This window comes from Liolophura sinensis, chromosome 9, assembly GCF_032854445.1.
Source record: "Liolophura sinensis isolate JHLJ2023 chromosome 9, CUHK_Ljap_v2, whole genome shotgun sequence".
NCBI lineage: Eukaryota > Metazoa > Mollusca > Polyplacophora > Chitonida > Chitonidae > Liolophura > Liolophura sinensis.
Window position 1 is genome coordinate 4265122 of NC_088303.1, and position 16093 is coordinate 4281214.

The 16093-nt window shown below is 41.4% G+C and overlaps 1 protein-coding gene across 1 annotated transcript in view; it reads right to left on the reverse strand.

Moving 5' to 3' along the window:
- Positions 1–1619: 1619 nt before the first annotated feature.
- LOC135474734 (neuralized-like protein 4) overlaps positions 1620–16093 on the reverse strand; it is a 28349-nt gene continuing 13875 nt past the window's right edge. Inside the window, exons 13-26 of the mRNA XM_064754309.1 lie at positions 14512–14646; positions 14085–14224; positions 13647–13859; positions 13129–13227; positions 11796–11936; positions 11230–11403; positions 10497–10655; positions 9336–9515; positions 8586–8667; positions 7219–7341; positions 6306–6444; positions 5271–5386; positions 4519–4666; positions 1620–3220 (exon numbers count right to left, since the gene is read on the reverse strand). Coding sequence (XP_064610379.1) covers positions 3016–3220; positions 4519–4666; positions 5271–5386; positions 6306–6444; positions 7219–7341; positions 8586–8667; positions 9336–9515; positions 10497–10655; positions 11230–11403; positions 11796–11936; positions 13129–13227; positions 13647–13859; positions 14085–14224; positions 14512–14646 — 2054 coding nt within the window. The 3' untranslated portion in view covers positions 1620–3015. The remainder of the gene's footprint in view (positions 3221–4518; positions 4667–5270; positions 5387–6305; positions 6445–7218; positions 7342–8585; positions 8668–9335; positions 9516–10496; positions 10656–11229; positions 11404–11795; positions 11937–13128; positions 13228–13646; positions 13860–14084; positions 14225–14511; positions 14647–16093) is intronic.

A 16093-nucleotide genomic window follows, 5' to 3' on the forward strand; every position in this document is an offset into this window, starting at 1 on the left:
GAAAATCAACAGCACATCCTTGTTATAAATTTTAGCCAATCAGGCTTGAGTTGTTTATATAACCCAGAACAGCAGTTTCCGCTGTGACATGCAATCCCTGCGTTGCCTTTCTGCCACATGAGACTGTGAGCACAGGGTACGGGTGCTACGACATCATGTTGCAGGCGTCTCTATTATAGCATATTACATGTCCTTGTAAAAATGCCACATTAACTAATGATTAATGGTGTCACAAAGCACATGAGAAAAATAAGGCGGTGGTAGTTTAGGCCTGTTTCCACTCTTTGTCCAAAACAACTAAAGCTGTGTTGTCTTCTCTTGTAATGATGCTGAGCTGTGGATACAACTCAAGGGCTAGGGTTAGAGAAAATTACAGAGAATTTTGAAGTCACATTATGAATCAGCAATGTCAGACATCCCACAGTACCTTGTCACAGAATACTGACACCTGGAGCGTCTGATGTGACAGGTAGTTCTAGTGTCATCTTACCACTGGTGTCAGACATCCCACAGTACCTTGTCACAGAATACTGACACCTGGAGCGTCTGATGTGACAGGTAGTTCTAGTGTCATCTTACCACTGGTGTCAGACATCCCACAGTACATTGTCACAGAATACTGACACCTGGAGCGTCTGATGTGACAGGTAGTTCTAGTGTCATCTTACCACTGGTGTCAGACATCCCACAGTACATTGTCACAGACTACTGACACCTGGAGCGTCTGATGTGACAGGTAGTTCTAGTGTCATCTTACCACTGGTGTCAGACATCCCACAGTACCTTGTCACAGAATACTGACACCTGGAGCGTCTGATGTGACAGGTAGTTCTAGTGTCATCTTACCACTGGTGTCAGACATCCCACAGTACCTTGTCACAGACTACTGACGCCTGAAGCGTCTGATGTGACAGGTAGTTCTAGTGTCATCTTACCACTGGTGTCAGACATCCCACAGTACCTTGTCACAGAATACTGACACCTGGAGCGTCTGATGTGACAGGTAGTTCTAGTGTCATCTTACCACTGGTGTCAGACATCCCACAGTACCTTGTCACAGAATACTGACACCTGGAGCGTCTGATGTGACAGGTAGTTCTAGTGTCATCTTACCACTGGTGTCAGACATCCCACAGTACCTTGTCACAGAATACTGACGCCTGGAGCGTCTGATGTGACAGGTAGTTCTAGTGTCATCTTACCACTGGTGTCAGACATCCCACAGTACCTTGTCACAGAATACTGACACCTGGAGCGTCTGATGTGACAGGTAGTTCTAGTGTCATCTTACCACTGGTGTCAGACATCCCACAGTACCTTGTCACAGACTACTGACGCCTGAAGCGTCTGATGTGACAGGTAGTTCTAGTGTCATCTTACCACTGGTGTCAGACATCCCACAGTACCTTGTCACAGAATACTGACACCTGGAGCGTCTGATGTGACAGGTAGTTCTAGTGTCATCTTACCACTGGTGTCAGACATCCCACAGTACCTTGTCACAGAATACTGACACCTGGAGCGTCTGATGTGACAGGTAGTTCTAGTGTCATCTTACCACTGGTGTCAGACATCCCACAGTACCTTGTCACAGAATACTGACGCCTGGAGCGTCTGATGTGACAGGTAGTTCTAGTGTCATCTTACCACTGGTGTCAGACATCCCACAGTACCTTGTCACAGAATACTGACACCTGGAGCGTCTGATGTGACAGGTAGTTCTAGTGTCATCTTACCACTGGTGTCAGACATCCCACAGTACCTTGTCACAGAATACTGACGCCTGGAGCGTCTGATGTGACAGGTAGTTCTAGAGCAATCTTTACAGTACTGTCTCACTGATAAATCTTACCACTGGTGTCAGACATCCCACAGTACCTTGTCACAGAATACTAACGCCTGGAGCGTCTGATGTGACAGGTAGTTCTAGAGCAATCTTTACAGTACTGTCTCACTGATAAATCTTACCACTGGTGTCAGACATCCCACAGTACCTTGTCACAGAATACTGACACCTGGAGCGTCTGATGTGACAGGTAGTTCTAGAGCAATCTTTACAGTACTGTCTCACTGATAAATCTTACCACTGGTGTCAGACATCCCACAGCACCCTGTCGTAAACTACTGACACCTGGCCACTGTGATGTGACAGGTAGCTCTAGTGTCATCTTTACAGTACTGTCTCACTGATAAATCTTACCACTGGTGTCAGACATCCCACAGTACCTTGTCACAGAATACTGACACCTGGAGTGTCTGATGTGACAGGTAGTTCTAGAGCAATCTTTACAGTACTGTCTCACTGATAAATCTTACCACTGGTGTCTGACATCACACAGCACCCTGTCGTAAACTACTGACACCTGGCCACTGTGATGTGACAGGTAGCTCTAGTGTCATCTTTACAGTACTGTCTCACTGATAAATCTTACCACTGGTGTCTGACATCACAAAGCACCCTGTCGTAAACTACTGACACCTGGCCACTGCGATGTGACAGGTAGCTCTAGTGTCATCTTTACAGTACTGTCTCACTGATAAATCTTACCACTGGTGTCTGACATCACACAGCACCCTGTCGTAAAGTGTAGTCATGAGAGAGTTTTGTGAGTGTTCAAATATTGTCAGTACAGTCTAATATACAAGTACATGCCTCATCAATGTTTTGGAATCTCAATCTGAAACTAGTATGTCAGCTCAACAGAGTTATCACACAATATCAGTCATGTGGCATAAGGAGACAGATATGCCACAAATATTTTCATGTACAAGTGCAAACATGCATGTGAATACTGGAAAATAACACAACAACATCTCATACTTCAGGTGCAGACCACCATAGGCTTCACTATGAGGAGAAACTGTAGCATGTGAACTGTACGTATAATGCTGGGGGCTAGTTTGTGACAACGATTCTGTGTAGTGACCAGTGATCAAAGATGCTACAGGTAACATCTATGGTGGTCACACATCCTTTACAGTTCTGAGACATGATCTGACACATCCCTGTCTGTTTCACTCCACTTTGATCAGAAGTCCACATAGCATTATTGACCCCCTCTCTTTGGTGGCCCACTCTAGCTCATTGTTACTGAAGCGGGGGTCTATCTGTTCATTGGCCCCAATACTCTGGGGTCCTATCTTATAGGAGCCTGGCTTCACCCACACCTGGAATGCCACTCTACAATGGTACATCTTTTTGGTCTTGGGATCCACAAATCTGTAAACAATACAAAGCAAACCACCATGATAACTCGTTCACTTAGTAGCCTAACACATAGCTCTGTAGGGTTTTGATTACGTATACTATCACAGCCCTGTCTTGATCCATAAGCTTACCTTGACCACCACTGTACTTCCTGTGTTGACTTCGATATACTACTGCTGGCCACAAAATAATGTGTCTGTCCATACTCCTAGTCGTTTCAGCCATCAATTCCAGATCCAGGTCTCCATGTGTCATCCCTAGTGAATCCTCACAACGATGAAATTTGTGGAAGCTGGATAAATTTGAACTCCAGCCGCCATGTTTGAATGCATACTCCTCACAGCCAATACAAGTTAGATCACTGGACATCACTAGAATATTTTGTCTCATCTTGCCGTAATCTTTTCTTGAATTGTCTGAGAAATCTTTGTAGTCATCAATGTTGATTACAGGCTCCCTCTAGGCCATTACTTGTGAGACTGATCCGAAACAATCAGCACATGTGTGTCAAAAGGTCAAACTTGTCTAGGGGTAGTGGCAGAGATAATTGTATACATGATTCCCCTCATTGTAAGGATTCAAACATGGCGGCTGGAGTTAGGATTTATCCAGTTTCCACAAATTTCATCGTGGTGAGGGTTCACTAGGGATGACCCATGGAGACCCACACCTGGAACTGATGCTGAGACGACTAGGAGTATAGACAGACACATTATTTTGTGGCCAATAGTAGTGTACTGAAGCCAGCATATTAAGAACAGAGGTGTTCGAGATAAGGTTTAGGATCTAGACAGGGCTGTGATAGTATACCTGATCATGGCCCTACTGAGTTACGTAACACACTGATCTAACAGCAACATATATTATTGGTGTTTTCTTGAAACTGTACAACTTTCATTACGATGATCAAGCTTAACAGAATGAAGGAAAGTGGACTGAACAGAGAACCACTGCACCTTGCCAGATTCCACTTGTATGATCCCTCATACAGCTATAAGCTATCATCAAAAATATGTTCATTGAGCAAAACCTAAATGGCCCTCCCAAAAGGGTCTCTACTCAAATATTTGTATTGTTTTTTTTTTCCATTGTTAATTCTTTTTAAATCTTCATGTTTGTCAAAGTATGACAATTCATCGTATTATAGGATATTATTAAAATACTACAACTGGTTTACAGGTAGAAAAGGAAAAATGTAGAATATGAGTGACAGTGACAAAATGCTGAAGCCCAAAAAATTACAGTTAAATTCAAACTAGTGTATCACATGTTAACGTATCCACACTCTTGCTGCATGACGTCATACTTACTTGCACTTGGGTGCAAACGTGTTGGATCCACCATATTTTATGGTTGGTGAAAGGAAGATTTGCTTTATATCACAGCCATCCGGTTTGCCTCGGTCTGAAAAATGGTCAGGCAAGGGAGATAACACACTACTGCCCATCATCATGTCTCCTGCAAGGTGAAAACAGCACTGATGTAATGTACAACTATTTAATTCTCTTCATCTGAACAAAACACTAAGCAACAACAAGTACTCAAGAGTATATTATTTATTCCTGTGGGATAAAAAATACACTTTCATAAAGAAAAAAGATAACTGCAAACATCCATCATTCATTTCCATTACAACTTTTTTCTTTTGAAGTGCTGCTATCATATTTTACAACTTCACACATCCAGTGGATACAGGTCCCATGTCAAGTGGTTTTTTGACTGGTATGAGAAGGATACATATTGCTCAAAGAAATAATTAGCGGTACCTCTACAGAGAAGGAAAAAAACATGATTTGGGATACTAACTGAAGGTGCATTGAAAGTATGTACATGTAATACAACATCTGTTTCTGATGTGTCCCTTGCCAACTGTTGGAAGAGTTGATCACACAAAATTGATAATCAGTGTGAGATGGACGGACAGAAGGACAGACACTTTTTACTGCACCCATCCTTTTTTGAATAGGGGAGAAAAATCCTTAAATTAAAAGAAAATCAAAAATATTCAAAAGAAAAAAATTTTCATTTTTGACCACATGGATTAAAGTAAACAAATGAATACCTGGAATTAACAGGTCTCCACGGTCTAGAATATTCCTCAAGGCTTCCGCCCTTGTTCCATGGAATGAGACATGCCACTTTTCTGACACATTCAACATATGTGCTTTAGAGGACACTCTGTGGAACACAAAAATTACACAAACTTAACGAATCTTAAGACGACTTTAACAGTTTTCAATATCAGTAATCTGCAGGCAAATATTTTGTACATAAATGGAAATGTATCAAGCCTTGTTTTAACATAAATACACCTAAATTCAACAATTGAGTTTCCATTCTGACATAAAATATGTCCTTTATTATTTATATAAAGGTGAAATGTCAGAATTTCCTTCACTGATAAAAGTGATATTTCAATCAGTTAGATATCACGTTTTTAATTACATTTTGATACTTTAATAACACCCAGATGAAAAAAGAAAAAAGTTTTGCATGACTGTCCAATCTGAGCTCAGCTGGATAACATCATAATGTATCTTCAGTCCATTTTCCCAACAAGGAAGCACGATCTCATACAACAGGTCATTTCTGACATCACACTAAATACACCTGTGTGTAACCTGTAGTGATATACAACTGTAAAACACTGCGTAACTTGTTCACATACACAATGTCACTGTCAAAATAAAAATACTAAATAGAATATTGTAGGAGAAGGTTGAATACCGTAAGTATTTTTCTTGTGAAAAAATGATAACCCACTTAACGCTTCACATTTCACAGGTTATTATTTCCACATCTCACTCGAAAAATATTTATGGCCTTCAACTTTCACTGTGCAATATCCTCTATTTCTTGGGTGAGATTCACTTAAAATATCAAACCTTGCAAACAAAGCAACTCTGTGCCCTTATGCAGATGAAATATATTTCATAAACCCTTTTTATCTTTACCATGAGGAAAATTACCTGCTTTCAACGTACAAATTTGATCTACATTTGTCTCCTTTTTACACATGCACTAAAGGTGGGTGACACAAATTTACCACTAAATTGAGTAAAGAATTCAGAATCCCCCAAATCCAGGAGGAGTTTACCTGACAGAAAAGCGTGACCATCCATGCGGAACAGCGTACTCCTTTGGTGGGTCACCGCGGCGACCATAGAGATCATCACCTCTCAACTTGTGACAAGTTTCACAGTAGCAAATATTTAATGAAGATTCGAAATATCCATCTGGAATCACAGCATAATTGAGTGAGTGAGTGCTTGGGGTTTAACGTCGTACTCAACAATTTTTCAGTCATATGACGACGAAGGAATTTAGGGTGCATGTACGTGTAATGTGCCTCCTTGTTGCAGGACGGATTTCCACCGCTCTTTTATTTAGTGCTGCTTCACTGAGACGACTTACCGAAGGCAAGTAAGCCGCCCTGCCCGAGCCATTATACTGATACGGGTCAACCAGTCGTTGCACTATCCCCTTTATGCTGAACGCCAAGTGAGGAAGTTACAACTTCCTCTTTTAAAGTCTTAGGTCTGACTCGATCAAGGATTGATCCTGGATCTACCGGTCCCGAAGCGGGCGCTCTACAGCATAATTGCAAATAAATACTTATAAATGTATGTTCACACAGACACACACCTCTAGCCACTAGACCCGAGTCTCCTTATAACCAAGAATTATGTATATAAATGTATGTTACAAAGATTCACTTTACATTCATGTATATACACACATTTGGACTGCCAAAATTCATTTTGACAGTAATTTCACATACAGCCAGATATGAAGTCGCCAATACGAACACAGTGTTTTGATAAGCAAATAAAAAGCAGAAATGACTTGACAACAATAACCAGTCTTCAACATGTACGACTCATATATTTGAGATGAGAAATGCAGATTTCTGTACATACATACATTTTGGTAACACAGAAAGAATCCCATTGTGGTGACATTCTCAGTCACAGACTGGATTTGAACTCCTCACATACTCCTGTACATACCTGGCAATCCTAGCGTGGCCTTGAAGCGCTGACACATGTTGAAGTATTCACAGTTTCTGACATGTCTGGTTTCTACTGGTCCCGGTCGACTTGGCCCCAGACCCACAGACTTCTCCTTCATACCTGGTTAAAATGAAAGCAACACCTGTCTGTAACTGGCCATTTGGCTTACACATCAACTTGTCAGATTAAACTGCGGTTTACATTTGGATTACACTGTTACCAGGGAGGGTTTTATGTATGTATGTATGTATGTATGTATGTATGTATGTATGCTTGGGATTTTTTGTAATACTTAACAATTTCTCATAGTGACGATGATTCATGAGTAGGTCTGTGTACAAATACTGTGTCTTTTTGTGGCAGGACGAGTCCTTGCTGACACTGAATTTTACTTATTTATTTGATTGGTGTTTTACGCCGCACTCAAGAATATTTCACTTATACGACGACAGCCAGCATTATGGTGGGAGGACACCGGGCAGAGCCCGGGAAAAACCCAGGACCATCCGCAGGTTGGTCTGGACAGGAAGCCAGCATGAGCTGGACTTGAACTTACAGCAACCGCATTGGTGAGAGGCTTCTGGGTAATTACGCTGAGCTAGCGCGCTAACCAACTGAGCCATGGAGGCCCCGCTGCCACTGAAGTATCATGCCAAAGACACCAGATGTGACACCCCACCCAGTCACATTATATTGACACCGGGCCAAACAGTCTTGCTTCTTTGCTCTGACCTCTCAGTGCTGAACGCCAAACAAGGCAGCATCAAATGCCATTTTTAAAGTCTTTGGCATAATCCGACCCGGGTTTGATCCCAGGGTTTCCCGACTTTAAGGTGGACACTCTAACCATCAGGCTACTGAAGCTGTCCAAGAGGGTTATTATGGTTTGTGTAATCAATGATGTGCCCTATCTCTTCGAGGGTGATTTATTTTTTGGGGAGTGAGTACATTGTTATGGTATTCATTTCACCGGGTTGCCACAATCTTCCTTCACAAAATGGCTCACTTCACTTGTTTACTCACTACTTTCATTTACATCAACCAAAAATAAATTGGAATAATATAACATGCTGGCAGGATTAACGTTCAATGAGCTTGTTCTGTATCAGGAAACTGGGAGTTTCACCCAGAAGTTCTTAGTAATGTCTCTGTGTGAGCAGGCCTTTGTACATGTCCAACGCACACTGCCCAAACTCTCACAAACAAAAGCTGTTTACCAATCAGTATTTTATCTCCCCAGAACAATGTGAAAATTGATTAAACTACAATTCAAGAATGAAAATAAATTATCAAAATCCTTCACCATTGTACTGTGTCAAGAAAACCATACCATACAAAGGAGAACCAGCCATTATATGACCTACCTTCCTCTAGGTTAGCTTTCTCTCTGTACTCTGTAATTGGGGGAGGCGGTAAACAGCTGGCTGTGTTAGCGACAATTGTCACCTGCACAAGAAATAGACAAAAGCGATAACTTCTTAATACATGGTACTGTAATTCTTCAACATTTTTGCATGTTTGCAAGGTGTTTATTTAAGCATATTTTGAAGGCATTATTCTGTGTAGCTATAGACTGATAAAATTATACTTTTTGTGAAGCCCTAAAATGGGCCAATCCTATTTTGGTCTCCAAAATCAAATAAAAAGTGTGCACAGATTGCACTGAAACTTGTTCTTCCATATGTGAAAAAGTTGAGGAACTAGGGCACTTTATGTGATACATGTGATATCCCATAAGTGTGAAATATTAACCTTTGTTTACTCTTCCAACAATGTACAATGTTCATAATTGGTGTGAAGATGAGACTAGATGTATATTTTTTAGTCGAACATGTAACTCCAGACATAAATCAACATTTATTTGGAGCTTAAAACTAGACTTGAAAAATATTTCACTCATATACCAGAATATTATGAATTTGTGTTTATGAATAACTTAAGATTTTTCTCCAAAAATTGCATATTTAGAGGCACAGAAATACTACTTCTTGTGCTGAAACTTGAATTTTTTATAGGTTATAATGGTAACTTCCAAACAAACCTCAAAACAACTTCCTGAGATCATCAGAGCTCGCAGAATCATGCAAAATGTGCAACTCAGTCATGGGGGTTACCTGTTCACACTGTCCGTAGAGGTCTACAAACACATAGGAAGGGTGGGGAATGTCTCTGGTGGCCACACCATGGTCGATGCCGTTCACATGAAGGTGTAGACAGTTGTCCTCATCAATCAGCAGCCCCACCGTGTGGCCAGTCTGCAGGGTGTCCAGGTTAGGCCCGTATCGCTCTCGGATCTGATCACAGCAGAGAAGGGGAGGTCATCAAGACTCAGACTAGTTACATGTACAATCACAAACTGAATGTAACTAACAACTCGTGAACAGTAGTTATTAACAACACAAAAATATCCTTTAAACTTTCCACATATCTAGCCTTAGTTACCCACAGTTGATCACATCTAGCTTTAGCCCCACAGCTGAACACATCTAACCTTAGCCCCACAGCTGAACACATCTAGCCACAGCTCCACAGTTGAACACATCTAGCCTTAGCCCCACAGTTGAACACATCTAGCCTTAGCCCCAAAGTTGAACACATCTAACCTTAGCCCCACAGTTGAACACATCTAACCTTAGCCCCAAAGTTGAACACATCTAACCTTTGCCCCACAGTTGAACACATCTAGCCTTAGTCCCACAGTTGAACACATCTAACCTTAGCCCCATAGTTGAACACATCTAGCCTTAGCCCCACAGTTGAACACATCTAGCCGTAGTCCCACAGTTGAACACATCTAACCTTGACCCCACAGTTGAACACATCTAACCTTGACCCTACAGTTAAACACAGCTAACCTTGACCCCACAGTTGAACACAGCTAACCTTGGCCCCACAGTTGAACACAGCTTACCTTGGCCCCACAGTTGAACACAGCTTACCTTGGCCCCACAGTTGAACACATCTAACCTTAGCCCCAAAGTTGAACACATCTAGCCTTTGCCCCACAGTTGAACACATCTAACCTTGACCCCACAGTTGAACACAGCTTACCTTGGCCCCACAGTTGAATACAGCTAACCTTGACCCCACAGATGAACACAGCTTACCTTGACCCCACAGTTGAATACAGCTAACCTTGACCCCACAGATGAACACAGCTAACCTTGACCCCACAGTTGAACACAGCTAACCTTGGCCCCACAGTTGAACACAGCTTACCTTGGCCCCACAGATGAACACAGCTTACCTTGGCCCCACAGTTGAACACAGCTTACCTTGGCCCCACAATTGAACACAGCATCCCCTTGAATAACAACACAGGATTTCCTTATGGCCATAGCTGAGGCAGGGAGTGGGAATTTCTCTGGGTTGAATCCCAGAACCCCTAGCATCAGCGAAGAGCTCCAGCGTAAGTTCAGCTGTTCAATCCTCACCTAGGGAGAAAAATAACAGGCTTATTTTATTAAGTCATGTAAAAGTAAATTCTGAAACACTTGAAGACAGTGCATAATTCAGTCCCTATGACATGCATGTCTTTACAATACTGTGTAAAGTGGACATTTTCATTCCATAATCAGGCATTCAGACATTCAGTCATTTTGAAAAATACATGTTTTTATTCCTCCGGTTTTCTTCTGAGAGGCTGAGCCAGCAATTATTTAACTGCACATCAATGTCCCACTGAATATAAGAGCTATCCTTTATCACACCATTTAATGGTATTAAATACTTAATGAATGTCTGGAATGCCAGAATTCGCTGCAGGTACCTTAAAAAATTGTTAGCAAGATGGCCAACAATCATGATATTCTTGGCAGATGATGTCAAGAATGAATAGTGTCTACAGCTGGACATACACACGCAGGGGAGTGTCTGTTGAGCGATGTATAGGAGTATAACCAAAGTTGGCTGCAAGGGTTTACAAAAGAGAGCAATAAAATACAGAAAAAAAAACAGTGCATACAAAAAATGCCTTGCCTTTTGGAAGGCCTGACATGAAGCACTCACCTGGAAAAGCTCAGTCCGTGGAAGGGGCTTACGACTAACGACCAGCCCTTGGTTATAGCTGGCTGCTCGACACGCCCGCAAGTTCCGCTGACTCAGCCGTATGTTTTTGCCATGGTTGTTGTTGAACTCTACTGTGATATCCTCAGCAGTATCCTGATCCTGGTCAAGGTCAGGCTGAAATCATGCAAAACACAGAGAACTCTATATATATTTACAGCCATTTTAATTCCACATTACCTTTGGGTTCCCAAATTGTTGAGCGTGAAAGCTAACCAAGATGTATAAAACTAACAAGTAAATTGAACATACAAGTTTCTTTCATTCACAGATTTAACATGTCTCAGAAATTATCATTTTGATTTTTTTTTCCAGATATGGCCCTGATATTTCTCTTAAACAAGTTACAAATAAACCGGCATCAGGTGGAAATTTTCGTTACCATTCTTTTTAAAACATAAATTTCATCTTAAACAGAAATTAAAACAATGAAGATCCCCATCTCCATCCACTGTACAAAAAAAAAAAATATGACCGAATAAGTGTACATGCAATAAAAACATGCTCACCTGTAAATGAAAGTCCACCTTGTCCCGCATGTACTCCTCAAATGTGAGTCGTGATGAAAGGGGTGCCGCTTCAGTGACCACATTGCTGGTTACTGTCACTGTGTCGACACGGCCGTACAGATCAACCACCGCAAACACATTCTGAAATGTACATCGACAAGCACAGCCATATATTACCCTGATAACAGTTCTGTGTAAGGTGCAATGTATGTACTTCCACGTTTTCATACAGGTACAGATTACAAAATTCATGAATATTAAGAAAGGATTCTCTAGTCATGCTGGCTTCCTATTTGGTTGTACATGAGAAATTCTGCTAACAGCCTGTAGATAGTCATGGGTTTCCCACATGGCTCCTCTCGGTTTTCTAGCACCACAATGGACACCGTCATCACTTAAGGGAAATATACTTGAGTTACGGTGTAAAACACCAATCAAACAAAAACAAAAAAGACTACTTAAGTTAATAAAAGAAATACAAATGACAACTAAAGGAAAGCAATCTGCAATGATGCTAAAGTAAACAGTGCATCAAAAGTTGGTTCCACCCAAAAATGTGTTTGACATTTAACAAGATATTTGCCCAGTTGTTCTGAAAATTTTTAATACACCATCTCAGTACTCCATTCAACACAATGTAACAAGGGTCACCCTGTAGATACAGATGTGCTCCAATGAGCATGCACAAACACATTATCTGTCGAATTTTGAAAATTTTACAAACAGATTCGAGACGGAAATGGACTTCTTTCCATGGACGACAATGCTCGTTCACATCATGCCAGAGTGATAAATGTCTTCTTTGAACATGAAGGCATTAAGCACATGCAATGGCGCTCCAAATTCCCCAGAACTCAATCCCATTGAACGTTTGTGGGACTAGTTGAGATAAGCTGTGTATCCCATGTTATGATGGTGTCCGATCCTGATGACGTTAGATATCTGCCTCAGGAAGACTGGTTAGTCATCCCTCAAAATCGGATCACACGCCTCATTAACACGAAGCAAGCTCGCTTTCTCAGTCTGATACAAAAGCGTGGTGGTTATACCAGATTTTAACATTATCTGGTCATACGGGTAGTCAAAATTATCCACAATATGTCAGTAAAATTGTCAAAATCCGTCCGACAATGGGTTTGCACATACTCATTGGAACACATCTGCATCTACAGAGTAATCATTGCTACAGTGTGTTGAGTTCATTACTGAGATGCTGTGTGAAAACTTTCACAACTATTGAGCAAACATCTTGGTAAATGTTTTTGTGCTTAGTAACACAAAAGCATGTAACATTGCACACAGGAACTAGGAGTTGACAACACGGTGGCCTGACCTTTGGTATGTTGGAGGCAGCCGTTCCCACGTCCTCACCATTCACATAGACGTGCATGGTGCCATCAGAGCATCGCTTCAATCCCACCTTACTTCCCACCTGTAATGAGACAAACATACCTTCCTCAGCTGACAAGTGCTTATGTACAGAGTTTACATGTACTAAGTTTATACAGAGTATAAAGTAGTATACAGAGTTCCAGAATAATTCACTATCAGAATGGCAATCAAGTATATGGGGAAAGAAACTTGACACACTCGTCACACTCTGTATGTATTTTTGAAAAGTAAAGTGTGACGCACAGACTTTCACTTATATGCCCTTATCATTGAAGATCACAGAAATATGTGAGGGGGCCTCCATGGCCGAGTGATTAGCGTGCTAGCCTAACACAGCAAACTAACTCAGCAGTCTCACCAATGCCATCCCTCTAAGTTCAAGGTACAAAAAGAATATTTTCTTTGTGAGTGTTACACCTCACACTTTTTAATTACACTGAGACAGAAAAAAACACCTACCTGGAGTCTCTCCAAGGATGGAGCGTAGTTCTCCTTTATCACAACACCATTTTTCATCACCTCTGACCCAGAAACAATCCATGTGACCTTTGTGTTGAGGTCATGAGCTGTCGCCGGGATAAGGGACAAGGGTGTGGTGTCAGAGATTGCCATGGTGGTGAGGCCAACCACTAGAGACCCTGACCAGGCCGGGGAGAGCTGATCAATGCGTACCTATCAAACAAAAACCTGAATTATCAGGCGGAGTAACTGAGTGACTGAGGACATGGGTTGAGGTGTAGTGTCAGAGACAGCCATTGTGGTGACTCCACCTCAGCCCGACCACCCTTCACCCCCTGAAACAGTAATAATAAGTAATAATATGGACTAATAACCACCTAAAATAGAAACTCCACACAGTAGATTTACATAATCAGATGTGAGATAAGCAATATTTACCTCGAAAAGTTCCTCTTGTTTAAGTGGTTCAGCACTGAAGACTATCCCATGATTGAAATTCCTCACCCTGCAGGCCGTGCTGTTGTTGTTCTTCAGGGTAACATTCTTACCACAACACAGACTGAAACGATGACTAGCTTCTGCAATACAAAACACACACACTCACTGCTGTAATGTACATGTTGGTGATGGTGGGTAGTTCTCCTTTATCACAACATCATTTTTCATCACCTCTGACCCTAATTCATCAATCTTTTCACATGTGATGGACCAATTTTCAGCCAAAACTTTTTCAATTTGATGAAACTACACTGAATGGATTACAAAGAGTGTAACTGTATCTGTTTACATAGAATAATATTGTCAGAATGAATAAACAATATGTCTGATTACAAACATTTGAAAATTGAAAAGGTTTCAGAATCACCTGTACAGATTGGAGAGTTGAAGGACTGCTCTGGTTCCAGGCTACAAGGCAGGTTTTCTGAGGGTACAACACACAAGCCACTGGTGATGGTCACTTGAGCACACTGACCATAAAGGTCTATCACAGCATACACACCTGCAAAACAAAACCCACAAAGGTTAACGCACTGACCATAGTGGTCTATCACAGCATGCAAATCAGCAAAACATAACCCACCACAGTTTACACACTGTCCACAGGGGTCAATCTAGGACACCACAATGCCTAGGCATTGCCAAGTTCTCGCAAATATTCAGAAAAATGTGAACGTATGCCTTGGGTTTAATGTCGTACTTTACGATTTTTCAGTCGTATGACGAGGAGTCATTAGGTAGGTGCACGTATATTGTGTCCTTTTGACGCTAGGGGAGTCCACTCAAGTATCATGCTGAAGACACCAGACATGACACCCCACCCAGTCACATTATACTGACACCAAGCCAACCAGTCATGTTTCCTTGCTCTAACCTCTCCATGCTGAGTGTCAAGCAAGGCAGTAACAAGTACAGTACAAATTTTAAAGTCTTTGGGTGTGATCCCGCAGTCTCCAGGCTTCCAAATATTCAGTACAATACTTAACTATGTACTTATGCTTTAACCCTTTTGACAGTATTTCCACAGATTGGATATAGTCCGGCTTGGACTCCTGTCACTCTCAAATCTGATATAGGGCTGTAAGTTCTCGCCTGGTAAACACAATCTACAGTGAAGAGTTTGTGCCCTACTGAGAGAGTCTGTAGTGTACTTCTTGATGCCCCATTGGTGGATACAACAAGGTGCATCTTGATAGTTATCCTGTTTCAAAGTGATGGGGTCGAGACTTGAACCTACATGTAACACTATCTACAGTGAAGAGTTGTGCCCTGGTAAAGGAGAATATATAGCACTAACAGATGCTTTCCAGTAGTGGATGAAGGCATCTTGTGAGTTATCCTGTAGTGATGGGGTTGAGACTTGAACCTATAAACACAATGCACAGTGTAGAGTTTGTGCCCTACCAAACGAGTGTGTACTGTAATTGCCTTTTTATTCCTGGAAATAAACGCGGATTTGGTAAGAAGACACATTCGCAGGAACGAACTTTTACCGATCTTAACAGAATTTTTGGACAACTGATCAACGAAAATCAAACTTCAATACAGAAACGTCAAGTAATAAAACAACAAAAGTAACAATGTTATCATTTAAACTTGTTTGTACCTTGTTTTGTGAGATGAGACAAAAATTCTATACAATACAGTAACTCGGCCAGACAAATGAAGTTAGTCCTCCTAAGCTTTTAATCTGTTGAAGACTGCTAATCTTTACAAGACGAAGCCCTTACCTGCTGTGTGAGCAAATATTCGTGTCACTCACTCCGAGAGGCATCGCAGGATTAAATGTGATATCAATAAATCCCACTGTTTAATTCTCATGCGTAAGCAGTGTGAGTGAAACTTTGAGTGAACTGTGACAAATCTGAGAAAATTTCTCAGAAATCATAATTATGAAAAGGAAATTTGAAGTGCGGAAACCCCCGAGCGATGCATTGGAAAAGCGATCT